At 35.2% G+C, this 17,569-nt stretch overlaps 1 protein-coding gene across 50 annotated transcripts in view; it reads right to left on the reverse strand.

Annotated features, from left to right (window-relative positions):
* Positions 1-2,818: 2,818 nt before the first annotated feature.
* LOC114329324 (serine-rich adhesin for platelets) overlaps positions 2,819-17,569 on the reverse strand; it is a 31,239-nt gene continuing 16,488 nt past the window's right edge. The window contains exons 5-14 of one of the 50 annotated variants that reach the window (XM_050649676.1): positions 17,236-17,550; positions 16,848-17,174; positions 15,681-16,757; positions 14,503-14,937; positions 12,641-13,024; positions 12,101-12,145; positions 9,230-11,770; positions 8,818-9,126; positions 4,667-5,176; positions 2,819-3,145 (exon numbers count right to left, since the gene is read on the reverse strand). In XM_050649676.1, the coding sequence (XP_050505633.1) occupies positions 2,967-3,145; positions 4,667-5,176; positions 8,818-9,126; positions 9,230-11,770; positions 12,101-12,145; positions 12,641-13,024; positions 14,503-14,937; positions 15,681-16,757; positions 16,848-17,174; positions 17,236-17,550 (6,122 nt within the window). In that variant the 3' untranslated portion in view covers positions 2,819-2,966. Of the gene's footprint in view, positions 3,146-4,666; positions 5,177-8,817; positions 9,127-9,229; positions 13,025-14,502; positions 14,938-15,680; positions 16,758-16,847; positions 17,175-17,235; positions 17,551-17,569 lie in introns of all 50 variants that reach the window. The other 49 variants (XM_050649685.1, XM_050649675.1, XM_050649686.1 and 46 more) reach the window with 49 other exon arrangements.

The following is a 17,569-nucleotide window of genomic DNA, read 5'->3' on the forward strand; positions in this document are numbered from 1 at the left end:
GTGTCAAGAGCACCGAGTGATAAGTCTGATGAGCCATTCTTTAAAAATATTCCTCAAAGTTCTTCACTACAGAATCTCCACAGAATGCGATAAGGTTATTGGTTGCTCACAATTTGGATTTCGAAAAGGCCTGGGTACCAGGGAAGCACTAGTTGAAACCCAAGTGCTAGCTCAGAACTGCTACGATCAAAGGAAAGATGTAATGATGTGCTTTATAGATTATGAAAAAGCCTTCGATCGAGTACAACATCATAAACTCGTACATATACTAAAACAACTCGACATAGATCAAAAAGACATTCGTTGTATAGAGGCTCTTTACTGGAATCAAACAGCTGTCGTCAAGGTGGATAATGAAACAACGCAAGCTCAAAAAATTCTCAGAGGTGTAAGACAGGGATGCAGTCTCTCCCCACTACTGTTCAATCTATATTCAGAAAGTATCTTCCAGGAAGATCTTGAGGAATGCGAAGGCGGCATCAAAGTAAATGGTACCTGGGTCAATAATATACGATATGCGGATGACTCGGTCTTAATAGCAGACAATATAGAAGACTTCCAAAACCTTCTTAATAAAATTGGAGAGCATAGCGAGAACATGGGACTTAGCATCAACATAAAAAAGACGAAGTTCCTTATAATCAGCCGTCAATTATGTCAACATCAAAATGCAAGACTAGCATATAACAACCAAGATGTAGAGCGCGTAAGAAAGTTTAAGTACCTGGGAACCTGGCTATGTGAAGACTGGATGTCGGATATGGAAATTAAATGTCGGATAGAAAGAGCCAGAAGTGCATTCATGAAATTCAGAAACGTCTTTACGAACTCTGACTTTGACCTAAACCTAAGACTAAGATTCACAAAATGCTATATATGGTCGGTGCTCCTATATGGCATGGAAGGATGGACTGTAAAAATAAACACAATGAATAAGCTAGAGGCATTTGAGATGTGGATCTATCGACGAGTCCTTAAAGTTCCCTGGACTGCAAGAATAACAAATGAAGAAATCCTGAGAAGAATTGGTACAGAACGACAACTGATGTGCACAATTAAACAGAGAAAAACGGCATACCTGGACACATAATTAGAAATGAAAGATATCAGTTTCTGCAAACCTTAATTGAAGGAAAGATCGAAGGAAGAAGGGGAGTGGGCAGGAAGAAAATGTCATGGCTCCGTAATGTCAAACAATGGACAGGACTAAAAAACATAGGAGACCTAATACATACTGCAAGGGATAGAGAAAAATGGTCAAACGTGATCGCTAACATCCATTAGTGGATTGCATAAGAAGAAGAAGAAGAAGAATTGAAAAGTACCATTACCGTACTTTAATTTTTAGATAACATTCCCTATGTCTAAATATATTAGTTTTCGAGATATTTTCATTTTTCAATGGACCAGTAGCGTAGCCACCCAAATCACCAGAATTTAATAAACTGGACTGATTTTTTTGGGGTTACGTTAATAATGAAGTTTATAAAATACCTCCAACAACAAGGGATGAGATGAAAAATAGAATACTAAGTGTATTTCGATGTGTTAATTCCCAAATGCTTCGTAGAGTAAGTAGCTCATTCAATGATCGTTTTTAGGCGTGCATAAATGTGTTAGGAGGTAATTTTGAACCCCTTACCTAATTAAATATTAAAAATATTTTATTAAAAGTAGCGTCTAATTTTTTCAAACATGTTTTTTTGTAAAATATATTACTGATAAATTATGTTTCGTTCTTTATTTGTTACATTGTTACATTTACATACAAAAGTAGTGTTTAATTGTCTTCACAAAATGTTGTATTTTGTGTTTGTGTGCTTTTTTGTAAAATTTATTATTAATTTTCTTTGTTTATTTGTTGCATTTACATAGTAGTTTTTAATTGTTTCAAAAATGTTGCATGTTGTGGTTGTGTTTTTTTGTAAAATGTATTATTAATTAATTCTTTTTATTTCTTTATTTGCTAGATTTTTACATTGATTACCGGATTGATAATCAGTAATCGTCAATTGTAAATTCAGTCATAGTTCAGTAAATAATTTGCTCTGAAAAATGAAAATATCTCGAAAACTAAGAAATTTGGACATAGGGAACGTTATATAAAAATTAAAGTACGGTAATGTTACTTTTCAATAATGATATAAAATACAGGGTGTTCCATTTAACACTACTGAGAAAATAATGTACTTGCGTTTTGACTCACCCTGTATTTGATATAAAGAAAATTAGCAATGTCAATAATTATTGAAAATTCTGACAATAAATAAAAAAATATGGCATGAACAAACCATTGCTGTTGTGCTTATTTTTATTTATACAGGGAGTTGAACTTGTTACGATTTTCATACAAAATTGGTTATAACTTTGTAAATACTCTGTATAACATAACAAACCTTTATATTTCTGTGATGGAGAAGTTAACAGGATTTCGAATATAAAATAAAATATAGGGTGTTCTATTTAAAAAAACATAAGTTTGGTCTGCCACTGTGTTATCGAAACCCTGTAACATTCTAACTAATTTTGTAATGTGAAGCTCAAAGGTGGCTACAATTTTTGTTATTTAACTTTTATTGCTATCTATTACTATAACGGAGCTATTGAGCTTTACCCCACTAATCAATCACCCTGTATGCTTTCGTTTTCAATTTTTGACTCCTTTGCTTCATCTTTCGTCTTTTCATTTAATTTTAAGCATATCCATCAACATTTTAATGTATCTGTTCAATTGACCACATCTTTAGTTATCTATTGCGAATTTAAAGGTTTGTTTTTCGCTCTCTTATAGTATTGTAATCATAAATGAAAAACAGAGTTTGCTTATATTAATTTATTTTTATAATCTCTTTGGATCAAAATATAAAATCAGTAACTAGTATGAGTATATTAGTAAACAGTTTTTTGTCAGCATTTTCTCTTATTCAAAATTTATAATACCAAAATATTTGAAGAATTTGACGGTACTATATTGATCTTTCACAACCAGCATCTTCTGGCCAATCACAAACATTTAGTGAAGGATTGAAGTGTAAACCTCCTGGACAGTTGTAAAGGTATGGTGCTCCATTCGAACATTGACAGAATTTGGTACAATCTGGAAGTGCTGCATATACTGGGAACTTGCCATCAACTGCTGGGCAAACTGTCAAGAGAATAGATAAATTTTGATATGTAGGTAAAGAGTAAATATTTTATTGATGAAAGAGTGAAATGGATACTGCATTATAATATTTAAAATAATGGATACTGACGTAATTTCAATATTTTGATCTTTATTGTGAAATATCTTCCTTTTGGAAATTTATTTTAATACGGTTATCAGATCCTGCTGAGCAACTAGATTCTGTCACGATGAATTTAATAACAAGTTTGTTTCATTTAGTAAAATGAGGGCTGCTTTTGATTTTTCTCTTCTTCCTATCAGCTTCTCTTAAAAGTATTAATGAATTGTTCTATCCCGATCTCTGTTTATTTTCCATGATTTCTTATGATTACTTAAATATATTGGATGCATATTACATTCAGTAAGAATAATGAAGATAAACAGAATTCGAAGGACGAAAGGAGTATTCAACCGGACGTTGTCGAACTGTTGAAATTCCCGAAAGATGCAGTAAGAGTGAGACTAAGAGATAATAATGATTAAAACGAAATAAAGTTAGATTGGGAAGGAAACTCATTGAGCCCTATGCTCTTGAATTTAATCATTGATGAAATCATCAAAAGCATAAACAAAGGAAGTGGATACAGAATGGGAAACAAAGAAGTAAAAATACTCTGTTACGCAGACGACGCAATATTGATAGCCCAAAATGAAGATAGTTTGCAAAGATTAGTTTACAGAGTTAAAGTAAGAGCAAAAGATTTCAATATGACAATTTTATCTCAGAAAACTAAAACGATAGTAATCAGTGAAGAACCAATTAGATGTAAAATAAAAATTGATGGCATCAGTAGTGAACAAGTAATGGAAATAAAATACTTTGGAATTCCATTGTCCCCGGAACATGGATAAAGAAAATAAGAAATCAAGTACAAAGAGCAAATAGACTGGCAAGATGCCTTAATTACACTATATGGCGAAACCGACATCTATATCAACACTGAGATGAAGTCAAGAATTTATAAAGTCACTGTAGGACTAATAACGACATATGCATCAGAATTAAGACCCCATCGAGCCACAACAGAAAGACTACTGGAAACGGCAGAGATGAGAATATTATAACAGCACTGCAAGCCTTAGAGGCTCTTGACCAGAAATGAGAGCTCTGAGAAAAATGACAGGAAATACGCTGAGAGATCGAAAAATTAGTGAAGACATTAGGAGAAAATGTAACGTACAGTGTATAGACGAATGGACACTAATTAGAAAAAAAAATAATGGAATAACCACATCAGCAGAATGGAGGAGACACTTGTGGTCAAAAACCAAGAGATAAATTACCAATCGGTAGACCGAGCAAAACATGGAGTGACGACCTTCCACGTAACAGTCCACTAATGAACAAGCAGAATAGCTTATAAATAGGAAGAAGAAGAAGATATAGGGAATCTATTATATAGGAAAATATATACAGGGAATATAATGTATAAATCTCATTTCAACAATACTGCTAGTTACATCATATTTTCCCCTTACATTCCATGAAACTATACTTACCAACATTATTTTGCAAACACTCTTCCGATCCAACTGGTAATTCGTTGCGGCTTTCTTCACTTGTTGAACTACTTTGAACTGTTGTGTCTTCTTCTGTAAGATCTTCAGTAGAAACGGCAGGAACTGCAGAACCTGTTACGTTATTCTCACCATTACTTGTTGAACTACTTTGTGCTGTTGTTTCTTCTTCTGTAAGATCTTCGGTGGAAACAGCGGGAACTACAGAACCTGTTACATTATTCTCACCATTACTTGTTGAACTACTGTGTACTGTTGTTTCTTCTTCTGTAAGATATTCGGTTGAAACAGCGGGAACTGCAGAAGTGGTTACGTTATTGTCACCAGAACAAGACGTTCTCTGAGGCCAATCGCAGGCATTTGATCGTGGATTAAAGAGCAGACCATCTGAACATTGATGTTCGAATGGCACACCGTTCAGGCACAGGCAAAATTTGGAGCAGTCAGGTAAAGCGGCGTACACTGAATCGTATCCGTCAACAACTGGGCAGACTAAAATTTTTAAAAATAAATAAATAAAGACATAATATTCAAATAAACTGTAATAACTCTAATATAATAAAGGCAGTTTTTGTTTTTATTCGATTCAGAGTTGGATCACCATCTCCATATAGCTATTTCAGCATCCCATGCATCTTCAGTGAAGCTATGCAGTCACAACTCTGAAGGAAGCGAAAATTAAGAACCCTACTTATTTAAGGGAAACCATCGCGATACAATGATTCCACCTTTTGAGACGCAATCTAGCGACATCTCTCGCAATACGAGGGAAACAACGAAAAGCCCAGATACAAGTTTACTACATTTTAAACAAATTAGAATAATTGAAATCAAAATATAATAAACAATATTTTAAATCCAAGACTTTTCGTTAATAAACTGCTTTCTGGCTGCATCCTGTATCTCTGGCTTTTACAATATATAAGCACAAGGGACGACGAAAATAGGAGAAAGCAAATAGAGGACATTTTGGCCACGCATTTACCTTCTCTCCCTCTAGGAAAAGGACCAAAAGACAGTTTCTAAATACACAAATCTGAGTAAAGATGAAAAATAATAAAGGCAGTTTTTGTTTTTATTCGATTCAGAGTTGGACCACCATCTCCATATAGTTATTTCAGCATCCCATGCATCTTCAGTCTAATAACTCTACTTGTGCGTTTTAAGATATTCTAAAATCATTAGAATAAACCACAGATGTGTGAATATTATTCGAGGTATGCTCCTTCTCAGAGGCATCTTTCAGTGCGTCACAGTTTTTCAATTTCTTTTAACGCATTAAGTTGTAAGTGACAGAAAAAAAGGTACGTCCGTGATTAATGTCATGTATAACATTTATTCTAATTGTTGATAGATGGCGCTATAATCGAACAAAAAATGATTTATGTATTATCTATATGACCATAATCTGTACAATTTATAAAACTATACAAATCAAAGAACGTTCCTTTTTATAAATGAAATAAACACAATTGATTTGTTTTTATACCAAATTACGATTACGATTCTGAAAACTGTCAGATTTAACCAAAATGTCACGCTATGATTCTCTTAATTCTTAAAATCATATATTACATCATTAATGACACACTGAAAGACTGAGAACAACTTTAAATTATAGTCGTATAGATATGTAATAGATAAATAATGGGTAAATACCCAAATCTTGTTTTCCGATTATAGCGCCATCTATCAACAACTGGAATAAATATTATAAATGTTTATGTATCACGGACCTACCTTTTTTTCTGTCACTTGTGACGCACTGAAAGATGCCTCTGAGAAGGAGTATACATATATACGAAAATTCCAAATTTATGTAAATCTCCATTGTATGATTTATGATGGTCCTGGGGGTAAGCCCTTAGCTGGAGTAGGCGGTGTGGAGAATCAGGATACACATACATTTAATTATCACATATTTATTAGTAATGAACTATTTACAAAATTATAGTTATCTTCTTCTTCTTTACGTGCCATCTCCGTGACGGTGGTTGGCAATCATCACTGTTATTCTAACTTTCGACACTACAGCCTGGAAGAGTTCAGTTGAGCTGCATTCAAACCATTCTCTGAGGTTTCTCAGCCAAGATATTCTTCTTCTACCTTTGCTGCACCTTCCTTGGATCTTTCCCTGTATTATTAATTTTAGGAGTTTATATCTGTCACCACGTGTTGTAAAACCCAAATATTGTAGTTTTCTTATTTCTTATCTTCCTGCTGTTCTCTATTCTTCTTAGTACTTCTTTATCGGTTATTCTGTCTGTCTATCAATCTATTGAGCATTGTTTATTAAGAGTCCATGTCTCCACACCATACAAAAGAACAGAAAATGCATAACACTTCAGTACTCGTTTTCTAAGATTTAGGCTGAGGTCTTTACTATGGGCTATTCCACGAATTATACGACTGTCTTGGATTATCGCGACAACGCATATTTTAGTGTGCAACATAAGAAGTGCGAAAGTAAATGGCTCCAATAATTGTTCCAATAAACAACAAAATGTATTGTGCAATTTACTTTCGTTCTTCATAATTTGCACAGTAAAATATTCGTTGTCGAGATAATCCACAACAGACGTATGTTCGTGGAATAGGGTATACATAATATTTGTTTCATATTATTGAACGCACTTCTAGCCTTTTCTATTCTAGCTCTGATTTATTTGGTATAATCGTTTGTTTCATTAATGTTTGTCACTAAATAGTTATAATTCTGAACTTGTCCTATCGTCTTATTATTTACGTGTAGATTGATATTTCTAATATTTTTTTTTTTGATATAACCATGTTTTCTTTATGTTTAGTGACAGACCAAATTCTTCACTCGCTTCAACAATCTTATCTAAAAGTCTTCGTAGATCTGTAATCTTTTCTGCTATTAGTATTGTATCGTCAGCATATCTAATTTCACATCTGGATAGGCCATGTATTTTTAAGCCTGCTACTTCATCTTCTAATATAGTTAGGTTGGTCTAGTTCAATTTATGATGTACCGCGATTTACGTGACGCCTTCATCGGATGTCCGTAACTCATATTACTGGTATCGAGTTTATTATTAAGTGTGTCAAATCTCGGATGTCCTTCTTTTTATATCAACAAATGCTATATGACATAGTAGCATTAGTGAGTCAAGTGTGTAGTATAAAACTTGATTATATCATAAGGTTAACAAAAAAGTATTATGACATACGATATGCATGTAGATATATTAAAATGTGCGCTCCAATTTAAAAATTAATCTTACCACAGATTGACTAGACAAAAATTGACATAGGGGTGTTACAAAGAATATGCTTTGTCACCAAAGCTATTCATAACAGGAAGGAGACTTAGAAGAAGGCAGTTAGATCTATTAGAATAACTATAGCAATAATACAGTCGAACCCGCTTATTGGAATAGCCTTCGTGCCAAGCAAAAGTATTCCTATAACCGAGATATTCTAATAACCGATCATTGGTGGCCAGTAAACACGTTCCGGGACCTCATGTTTCTATTCCTTAAAGCGGGATATTCTTTAAAAAGGTATTCTAATAAGCGGGTTCGACTGTATAAGAGTCCATTTAAGACTAAACTATAGAGAAACCAAAATGATGACAAATCTTATACCCGTTGAGCTAATAGAAATTGAGAACACGTCCATAGAAATTATTGAAAAGGTTTATTTAAGCCACGCAAAAATATAAACAAAATTAAAGACGAACAAAGCGTAAAATGGAGAGACTGTTGCTAGCATAAGCTCAAAAAATGGATTTAAGAACGAGGAAATTACTAACAAAAATTAAAAAATTGTGACCAGTTGGATAGCACAGATGCAGCACGCAATATTAGACAGAAATATCTAGTGTTGACCTATGTTTAACAGTGGGCAAGCCATGCCCAATGCAAGATGGATTTATGATTATGAACACTGCCTGACGTAAACCGGAACCGAATTTGATGGCAAACAGTAGTAAAACTGTAGAGTTACATATTACAACACGTAAAGAGCCGAACAAAAATTTCTGTACATCATAAATACAAACATTGTAAGAAGTTGTTCTAACAATTTCCTTTTTATTTCAACATTTTATTTATTTAAAACAGATGTATTGTTATACGATGGTAACAATAATCAAGAACAATACTTACCAACATTATTTCTGAGACAAGTTTCAGTTCCATTTACAGCAGCATTACTTTCAGTGGTACTTATTTCAGTTGTAGTTTCATCTGCATTTGTACCCTCCGTTGTTACCGTTGCTTCTGTAGAAGTTGTATCGTTATTATTATTTGTGCATGCAGCATTTTCAGGCCAATCACATACGTTTAGTGAAGGATTGAAGTGTAGACCTCCTGGACACTTGTAAAGATAAGGAACTCCATTTGAACATAGACAAAATTTGGTACAATCAGATACAGACGCGAACACTGAATCTGGTCCATCGATTGCAGGGCAAACTAAAATAGACGTACACCAAAATTAATATAACATAAAAAACTTAAATTTTTCTTTTAAGAGCGAATTGCAGTCAAATATATTGCTCTAGAAATTTTTACTCACCAACATTGTTTTGAAGACATATGGCTGTTCCATTTCCTGGAGCAAGAGTTGTAGTATTGTTAGCGTCATCATTTGTGTTATCTGTGCTTGAACCGATAGCTTCTGTAGTAGTAACGTCTGTGTTACTACTTTCCTCGGTACTATTGCTTGCAGATGTAGTCTTTTCATCAATATTATTTTCAGTAGTAGTTTTTGCAGTGCTGGGGACATCTGTGTAGTTTTCAGTAGTGCCTTCGTCCGTGGTTCTATTATCAGCGCTTGTTTCTTCCACATCACCTGTTGTGCTACTAGAAATATTCTCTTCTGTGGTAACATTACCAGTTACATTGTCACCAGTTGTAGTCTCGGTTTGACTGTCCGTAGTACTGGGGACATCTGTGTAGTTTTCAGTAGTGCCTACGTCCGTGGTTCTATTATCAGCGCTTGTATCTTCCACATCAGCTGTAGTGCTACTAGAAATATTCTCTTCTGTGGTAACACTATCAGTTTCATTGTCACCAGTTGTAGTCTCGGTTTGACTGTTCGTAGTACTGGGGACATCTGTGTAGTTTTCAGTAGTGCCTACGTCCGTGGTTCTGTTATCTGCGCTTGTTTCTTCCACATCAACTGTTGTGCTACTAGAAATATTCTCTTCTGTGGTTACATTATCAGTTACATTGTCACCAGTTGTAGTCTCGGTTTGGCTGTCCGTAGTACTGGGGACATCTGTGTAGTTTTCAGTAGTGCCTTCGTCCGTGGTTCTGTTATCAGCGCTTGTTTCTTCCACATCACCTCTTGTGCTACTAGAAATATTCTCTTCTGTGGTAACATTATCAGTTACATTGTCACCAGTTGTAGTCTCGGTTTGACTCTTCGTAGTACTGGGGACATCTGCGTAGTTTTCAGTTGTGCCTTCGTCGGTGGTTCTGTTATCAGCGCTTGTTTCTTCCACATCACCTGTTGTGCTACTAGAAATATTATCTTCTGTGGTAACATTATCAGTTGCATTGTCATCAGTTGAAATCTCGGTTTGACTGTTCGTAGTACTGGGGACATCTGTGTTGTTTTCAGTAGTACTTTCGTCTGTGGTTTTATTATCAGCGCTTGTTTCTTCCACATCACCTGTTGTGCTACTAGAAATATTATCTTCTGTGGTGACATTATCAGTTACATTGTCATCAGTTGAGATCTCGGTTTGAGTGTCCGTAGTACTGGGGACATCTGTGTTGTTTTCAGTTGTGTCCTCGTCCGTGGTTCTATTATCAGCGCTTGTTTCTTCCACATCACTTGTTGTGCTACTAGAAATATTCTCTTCTGTGGTAACATTATCAGTTACATTGTCATCAGTGGTAGTCTGAGTTTGACTGTCCGAAGTACTGGGGACGTCTGTGTTGTTTTCAGTAGTACCTTCGTCCGTGGTTCTATTATCAGCGCTTGTTTCTTCCACATCACCTGTTGTACTACTAGAAATATTTTCTTCTGTGGTAACATTATCAGTTTTATTGTCACCAGTTGAGGTCTCGGTTTGACTATCCGTAGTACTGGGGACATCTGTGTTGTTTTCAGTTGTGCCTTCGTCCGTGGTTCTACTATCAGCGCTTGTTTCTTCCACATCACTTGTTGTGCTACTAGAAATATTCTCTTCTGTGGTAACATTATCAGTTACATTGTCATCAGTGGTAGTCTGAGTTTGACTGTCCGAAGTACTGGGGACGTCTGTGTTGTTTTCAGTAGTACCTTCGTGCGTGGTCCTATTATCAGCGCTTGTTTCTTCCACATCACCTGTTGTACTACTAGAAATATTTTCTTCTGTGGTAACATTATCAGTTTCATTGTTACCAGTTGAGGTCTCGGTTTGACTGTCCGTAGTACTGGGGACATCTGTGTTTTTTTCAGTTATGCCTTCGTCCGTGGTTCTATTATCAGCGCTTGTTTCTTCCATATCACTTGTTGTGCTACTAGAAATATTCTCTTCTGTGGTAACATTATCAGTTACATTGTCATCAGTGGTAGTCTGAGTTTGACTGTCCGAAGTACTGGGGACATCTGTGTTGTTTGCAGTAGTACCTTCGTCGGTTGCTCTATTATCAGTGCTTGTTTCTTCCACATCACCTGTTGTGTTACTAGAAATGTTCTCTTCTGTGGTAACATTATCAGTTACATTGTCACCAGTTGAGGTCTCGGTTTGACTGTCCGTAGTACTGGGGACATCTGTGTTGTTTTCAGTAGTACCTTCGTCAGTGGTTCTATTATCAGTGCTTGTTTCTTCCACATCACCTGTTGTGCTACTAGAAATGTTCTTTTCTGTGGTAACATTATTAGTTACATTGTCATCAGTTGCAGTCTCGGTTTGACTCTCCGTAGTACTGGAGACATCTGGTTTGTTTTCAGTAGTACCTTCGTCGGTGGTATTATTATCAGTGCTTGTTTCTTCCACATCACCTGTTGTGCTACTAGAAATGTTCTCTTCTCTGGTAACATTATCAGTTACGTTGTCACCAGTTGTAGTCTCGGTTTGACTGTCCGTAGTACTGGGGACATCTGTGTTGTTTTCAGTAGTACCTTCGTCGGTGGTTCTATTATCAGTGCTTGTTTCTTCCATATCACCTGTTGTGCTACTAGAAATATTTTCTTCTGTAGTAACATTATCAGTCACATTGTCACCAGTGGTAGTCTCAGTTCGACTGTCCGAAGTGCTAGGGACATCTGTGTAGTTTTCTGTAGTGCCTTCGTCCGTGGTTCTATTATCAGCGCTTGTTTCTTCCACATCACCTGTTGTGCTACTAGAAATATTCTCTTCTGTGGTAACATTATCAGTTACATTTTCACCAGTTGTAGTCTCAGTTTGACTGCCCGTAGTACTGGGGACATCTGTGTTGTTTTCGGTAGTACCTTCGTCGGTGGTTCTATTATCAGCGCTTGTTTCTTCCACATCACCTGTTGTGCTACTAGAAATGTTCTCTTCTGTGGTAACATTATCAGTTACATTTCCACCAGTTGCAGTTTCGGTTTGACTCTCCGTAGTACTGGAGACATCTGTGTTGTTTTCAGTAGTACCTTCGTCCGTGGTTCTATTATCAGCGCTTGTTTCTTCCACATCACCTGTTGTGCTACTAGAAATATTATCTTCTGTGGTAACATTATCAGTTACATTGTCACCAGTTGAGGTCTCGGTTTGACTGTCCGTAGTACTGGTGACATCTGTGTCGTTTTCGGTAGTACCTTCGTCTGTGGTTTTATTATCAGCGCTTGTTTCTTCCACATCACCTGTTGTGCTACTAGAAATGTTCTCTTCTGTGGTAACATTATCAGTTACATTGTCACCAGTTGCAGTCTCGGTTTCACTTTCCATAGTACTGGGGACATCTGTGTTGTTTTCAGTAGTACCTTCGTCCGTGGTTCTATTATCAGCGCTTGTTTCATCTACATCACCTGTTGTGCTACTAGAAATATTATCTTCTGTTGTAACATTGTCAGTTACATTTTCGCCAGTAGTAGTTTTGGTTTGACTCTCCGTAGTATTGGGGACATCTGTGGAATCGGTACTTTCGTTGGTAGTATTATTTTTAGTAGTGACCTCATTATATTCTGTTGTGGCAGTAGAAGTGCTGCCTTCTTTTGAAGTACTTTCAGTTACATCTATTACATTATTACAACCTGCATCTTCTGGCCAATCACAAACATTTAGTGAAGGATTGAAATGTAGACCTAGTGGACAATGATGCAGATACGGTACCCCATTAGAACATTGACAGAATTTGGTACAGTCTGGTAAGCGGGCATAAACTGAAACTGGTCCGTCGACTTCAGGGCAAACTAAAATAAGTAGTAGGTATTTAGTAAACTTATAATATAATACATATTTTTATCTATACAGAGAGAGTCTGTAAAGTGGAATAAATTCAATATCTCAAATACTAATTGTTTTTTTGGAAAATGCTCAGACCCGTCGATTAGTATTTCAAATTGTCCTTTTTGACATTCAATAAAAATGTATACAGGGTGTCCCAATTTAGAGATATGACGTCATCGTCGATTTTCTTAAATGGCAACAATGTCATTTTGATAGCTAATTTGATAGGGTTTGTAAAGTTATACATAACTGCAAAATATCAAATTTTTATTCTCTACCATTTACAAGATAATAGAAAATAACAAAGTTATATCTGTAATTTGGAATATATTCAATAATTAAAATACTAACTGTTTTTTTGAAAAATGCTCAGACCCGTCGATTAGTATATCAAATTGTCATTTTTGACATATAATAATAATGTATACAGGGTGTCCCAATTTAGAGATATGACGTCATCGTTGATTTTCATAAATGGCAACACTATCATTTTGATAGCTATTTTGATAGCGTGTGTAAAGTTATACACATCTGAAAAATTTCAAAATTTTATTCCCTACCATTTACAAGATAATAAAAAATAACAAAGTTATGAAGAACAAGAAGTAATCAAATAATAATTGAATTTATTTATTTCAATTAAGCAAATGCTCATAACGTTGCCCATTGACAATTTGACAATAATTGAGGGCAACATTATGAGTTTTTGCTTAATTTATTGAAATAATTAAATTCAATTATTAGTTGATTACTTCTTTTTCATAACTTTGTTATTTTTTATTATCATCTAAATGGTAGAGAATACAAATTTGAAATTTTGCAGTTGTGTATAACTTTACACACCCTATCAAAATAGCTATCAAAATGACAGTGTTGCCATTTAAGAAAATCAACGATGACGTCATATCTCTAAATTGGGACACCCTGTATACATTATTATTATATGTCAAAAAGGACAATTTGATATACTAATCGACGGGTCTGAGCATTTTTCAAAAAAACAGTTAGTATTTTAATTATTGAATATATTCCAAATTACAGATATAACTTTGTTATTTTCTATTATCTTGTAAATGGTAGAGAATAAAAATTTGATATTTTGCAGTTATGTATAACTTTACAAACCCTATCAAATTAGCTATCAAAATGACAGTGTTGCCTTTTAAGAAAATCGACGATGACGTCATATCTCTAAATTGGGACACCCTGTATACATTATTATTGAATGTCAAAAAGGACAATTTGAAATACTAATCGACGGGTCTGAGCATTTTCCAAAAAAACAATTAGTATTTGAGATATTGAATTTATTCCACTTTACAGACTCTCTCTGTATATGTAATGTGTAATTTTATCAATCTTCCACATATAATAGGAATAAACCTTCGTTAACACTTTCAATAAAAACGCTTGAAATATGAAATACAATATTTTCACTTACCAACGTCGTGTTTAATACATAGTTCTAACCCATCTTGTGGAGTCGTACTACTGTTAGAATTGTCTTGTGTTACATCTACGCTAGTGTCACTTGTAATACTGGCTTGTGTAGTAGATATTTCGGTGGTATTATTTTGTGCGTTATTATTTTCGGTTGTATTTCCTTCGGTACTATTACTAGCAGAGGTGCTTTTTTCTGTGCTATTATTTTCAGTTTGAGTGCTAGCAGTTGTACCTTCAGTGCTGATAGAAGTACTATTATTACCGCTTGTGCAGCCTGCATCTTCTGGCCAATCGCACACATTTAGTGTAGGATTAAAGTGTAGGCCAGCTGGACAATGTTGAAGATAAGGTACTCCGTTTGAGCACTGACAGAATTTGGTACAGTCCGGTAGAGAAGCGTAAACTGATTCTGCTCCATCTATTGCAGGGCAAACTGAAATAGAAAAATCTTGGGATTACTTCACAGTGAACTCTAAACTGCAAATTATCCAAAAATCAATAAGTAAGGACAAAAATTTTAAATAGAGATTTTAGACAAATTATATTTGCATAGTAAACCAAAACCTGCATCCAATAAAGGCATTATAAAATCAAACAAGAGCAATTTTTAACTAGTGCGCGACAATTAGACCGAAATCATTAGACCAAAAGCAGTAAAATCATTAGACCGAAATGGTACATAAATTAAAACCGATTGCAGTAAATTATGCTAAGATTTTGTATATGTATCTGTCTTTTTGGTTATTGTATTTTTTTGTATTTTATATATAGACTATGTAAATTGATACGCTGTACAGTCTGATGTGAAATAATTTTCATCCGTTAAACAAATTAGTGAAGGTAAAAATAAATTAAGGGTAGAGTGACGTTAACATCATTTGAACTGTTTCTCATAACCATCCAAATAAGATTTAGATTTAATTACATTTTGTCTTATCTCTTTTACTGCGACAAGTAAAAAGAAATTAAGGGTAAATTTTATTTGCTTCTAATTTGAATTTAATGACTATGACAACAACCATTATGTTATCCAAGCAGCCTGTATTATGTACCTAATGCTTTTCGGTCTCCTACTGTTCGGATAGTGAGGTAAAGTGCTTTTCGGTCTAATGAGTTCGGTCTACTGCTTTCGGGCTAATGATTTCGGCCTATTTACAGTAAACCGTTTTAACTTACCAATGTTACTTCGAAGACATAATGATGTTTCATTTCGTGGAGCGACAGTCGTACTACCATCGGAGGTGTGTTCTTCACTCGTTGAACTTACTTCTGTAGTAGTATCCTTTGTGCTACTATTCTCTGTTGTATTACCTTCAGTACTATTACTTGCAGACGTATTTTCTTCTGTGATATTACTTTCAGTTGGAGTGTTAGCAGTTGTACCTTCAGTGCTGATGGCAGTACTATTATTATCATTATTAGTACTTGCTTCAGTGGTTGGTTCAGAAGTGGTAGTATTTGATGGTACACTTGATATATTTTCAGTAGTTGCCTCACTGGTTATATTTTGAGTTGTGTTTTCTGTAGTAGTATTATCTCCGCTTGCTGGGGTTGACACAGAAGGAGCGATTGCATCAGTTGAATTTGTATTATAATTATTGGTACTTGCTTCAGATGACGCTGTGTCAGAAGTGGTAGCATTTGATTGTACAGTTGATATATTTTCAGTGGTTACATCGCTGGTTATATCTTGAGTTGTGTTTTCTATAGTAGTAATATCTCTGCTTGGTGGGGTTGACACAGAGGGAGTAATTGCATCAGTTGAATTTGTATTATAATTATTGGTACTTGCTTCAGAAGAAACTGTGTCAGAAGTGGTAGCATTTGATGGTACAGTTGATATATTTTCAGTGGTTACATCGCTGGTTATATCTTGAGTTGTGTTTTCTGTAGTAGTATTATCTCTGCTTGCTGGGGTTGACACAGAGGGAGTACTAGCATCAGCTGAATTTGTATTATAATTATTGGTGCTTGCTTCAGATGAAGCTGTGTCAGAAGTGGTAGTATTTGATGGTACAGTTGATATATTTTCAGTGGTTGCGTCACTGGTAATATTTTCAGTTGTCTTTTCTGTTGTGACCTCACCAACACATCCTGCGTCTTCAGGCCAGTCACACACACTCAGAGTAGGGTTAAAATGTAATCCAACTGGACATCTATGCAGATATGGTATTCCGTTTGAACACTGACAAAATTTGGTGCAATCAGGTAATGCTCCATAGATGGAATTAGGACCATCTATCTTGGGACATTCTAAAATAAATGATTGTTATGAAGCTTTTGGTTCTTTTATATCATTTGAGAATATAATTAATTTAAGTCAAACAAAAAATATGTACTTACGGATACCATGCTGTAAACATATTTTTGTTGTATTTTGTGGTCCATTAGAAGTATCTTGAGTGGTACTAGCTTCTGCGTTAGTGCTTGTTACAATGATTGTGGTTGTTTTTTCAGTCGTTTCATTTTGCGTAATATTTATTTCTGTGGTGGTAGTACCACCGGTACATCCTGCATCTTCAGGCCAGTCGCATACGTTTAGATTTGGATTAAAATGTAAACCATGTGGACAACTGTGCAAATATGGTAGGCCGTTTGAACATTGGCAGAATCTGGTACAATCTGGTAAAGCTGCATATACTGAGTCAGGACCATCGATAACAGGACATACTAAAATGTAAAATATTAATCATAGTTTTAGGTCTTTGATGACATTTGTGGTACCAATTACCTATATTATTTTCAAGGCAAATTTCAGTTCCGTTTTTAACTCTCTGAGTTGTAACTTCCTCTGTAGTTATTGTGGTTTCGCTTGTGCTACTTACAGTTGTTGTGGAAGTAGTACTTTGAGCAGTTCTAGTGACTGCGGTGGTACCTCCAGTACAACCAGCATCTTCAGGCCAGTCGCAGACGTTCAGTTTTGGATTAAAGTGTAAACCTACTGGACAGTTCTGCTGGTATGGGTAACCATTTGAGCATTGGCAAAATTTGGTACAATCTGATACAGCTGCGTACACTGAATTTGGTCCGTCAACAACAGGACAAACTGAAAGTTTGTAAAAAAG

Source organism: Diabrotica virgifera, chromosome 4, assembly GCF_917563875.1.
Source record: "Diabrotica virgifera virgifera chromosome 4, PGI_DIABVI_V3a".
Lineage (NCBI taxonomy): Eukaryota > Metazoa > Arthropoda > Insecta > Coleoptera > Chrysomelidae > Diabrotica > Diabrotica virgifera.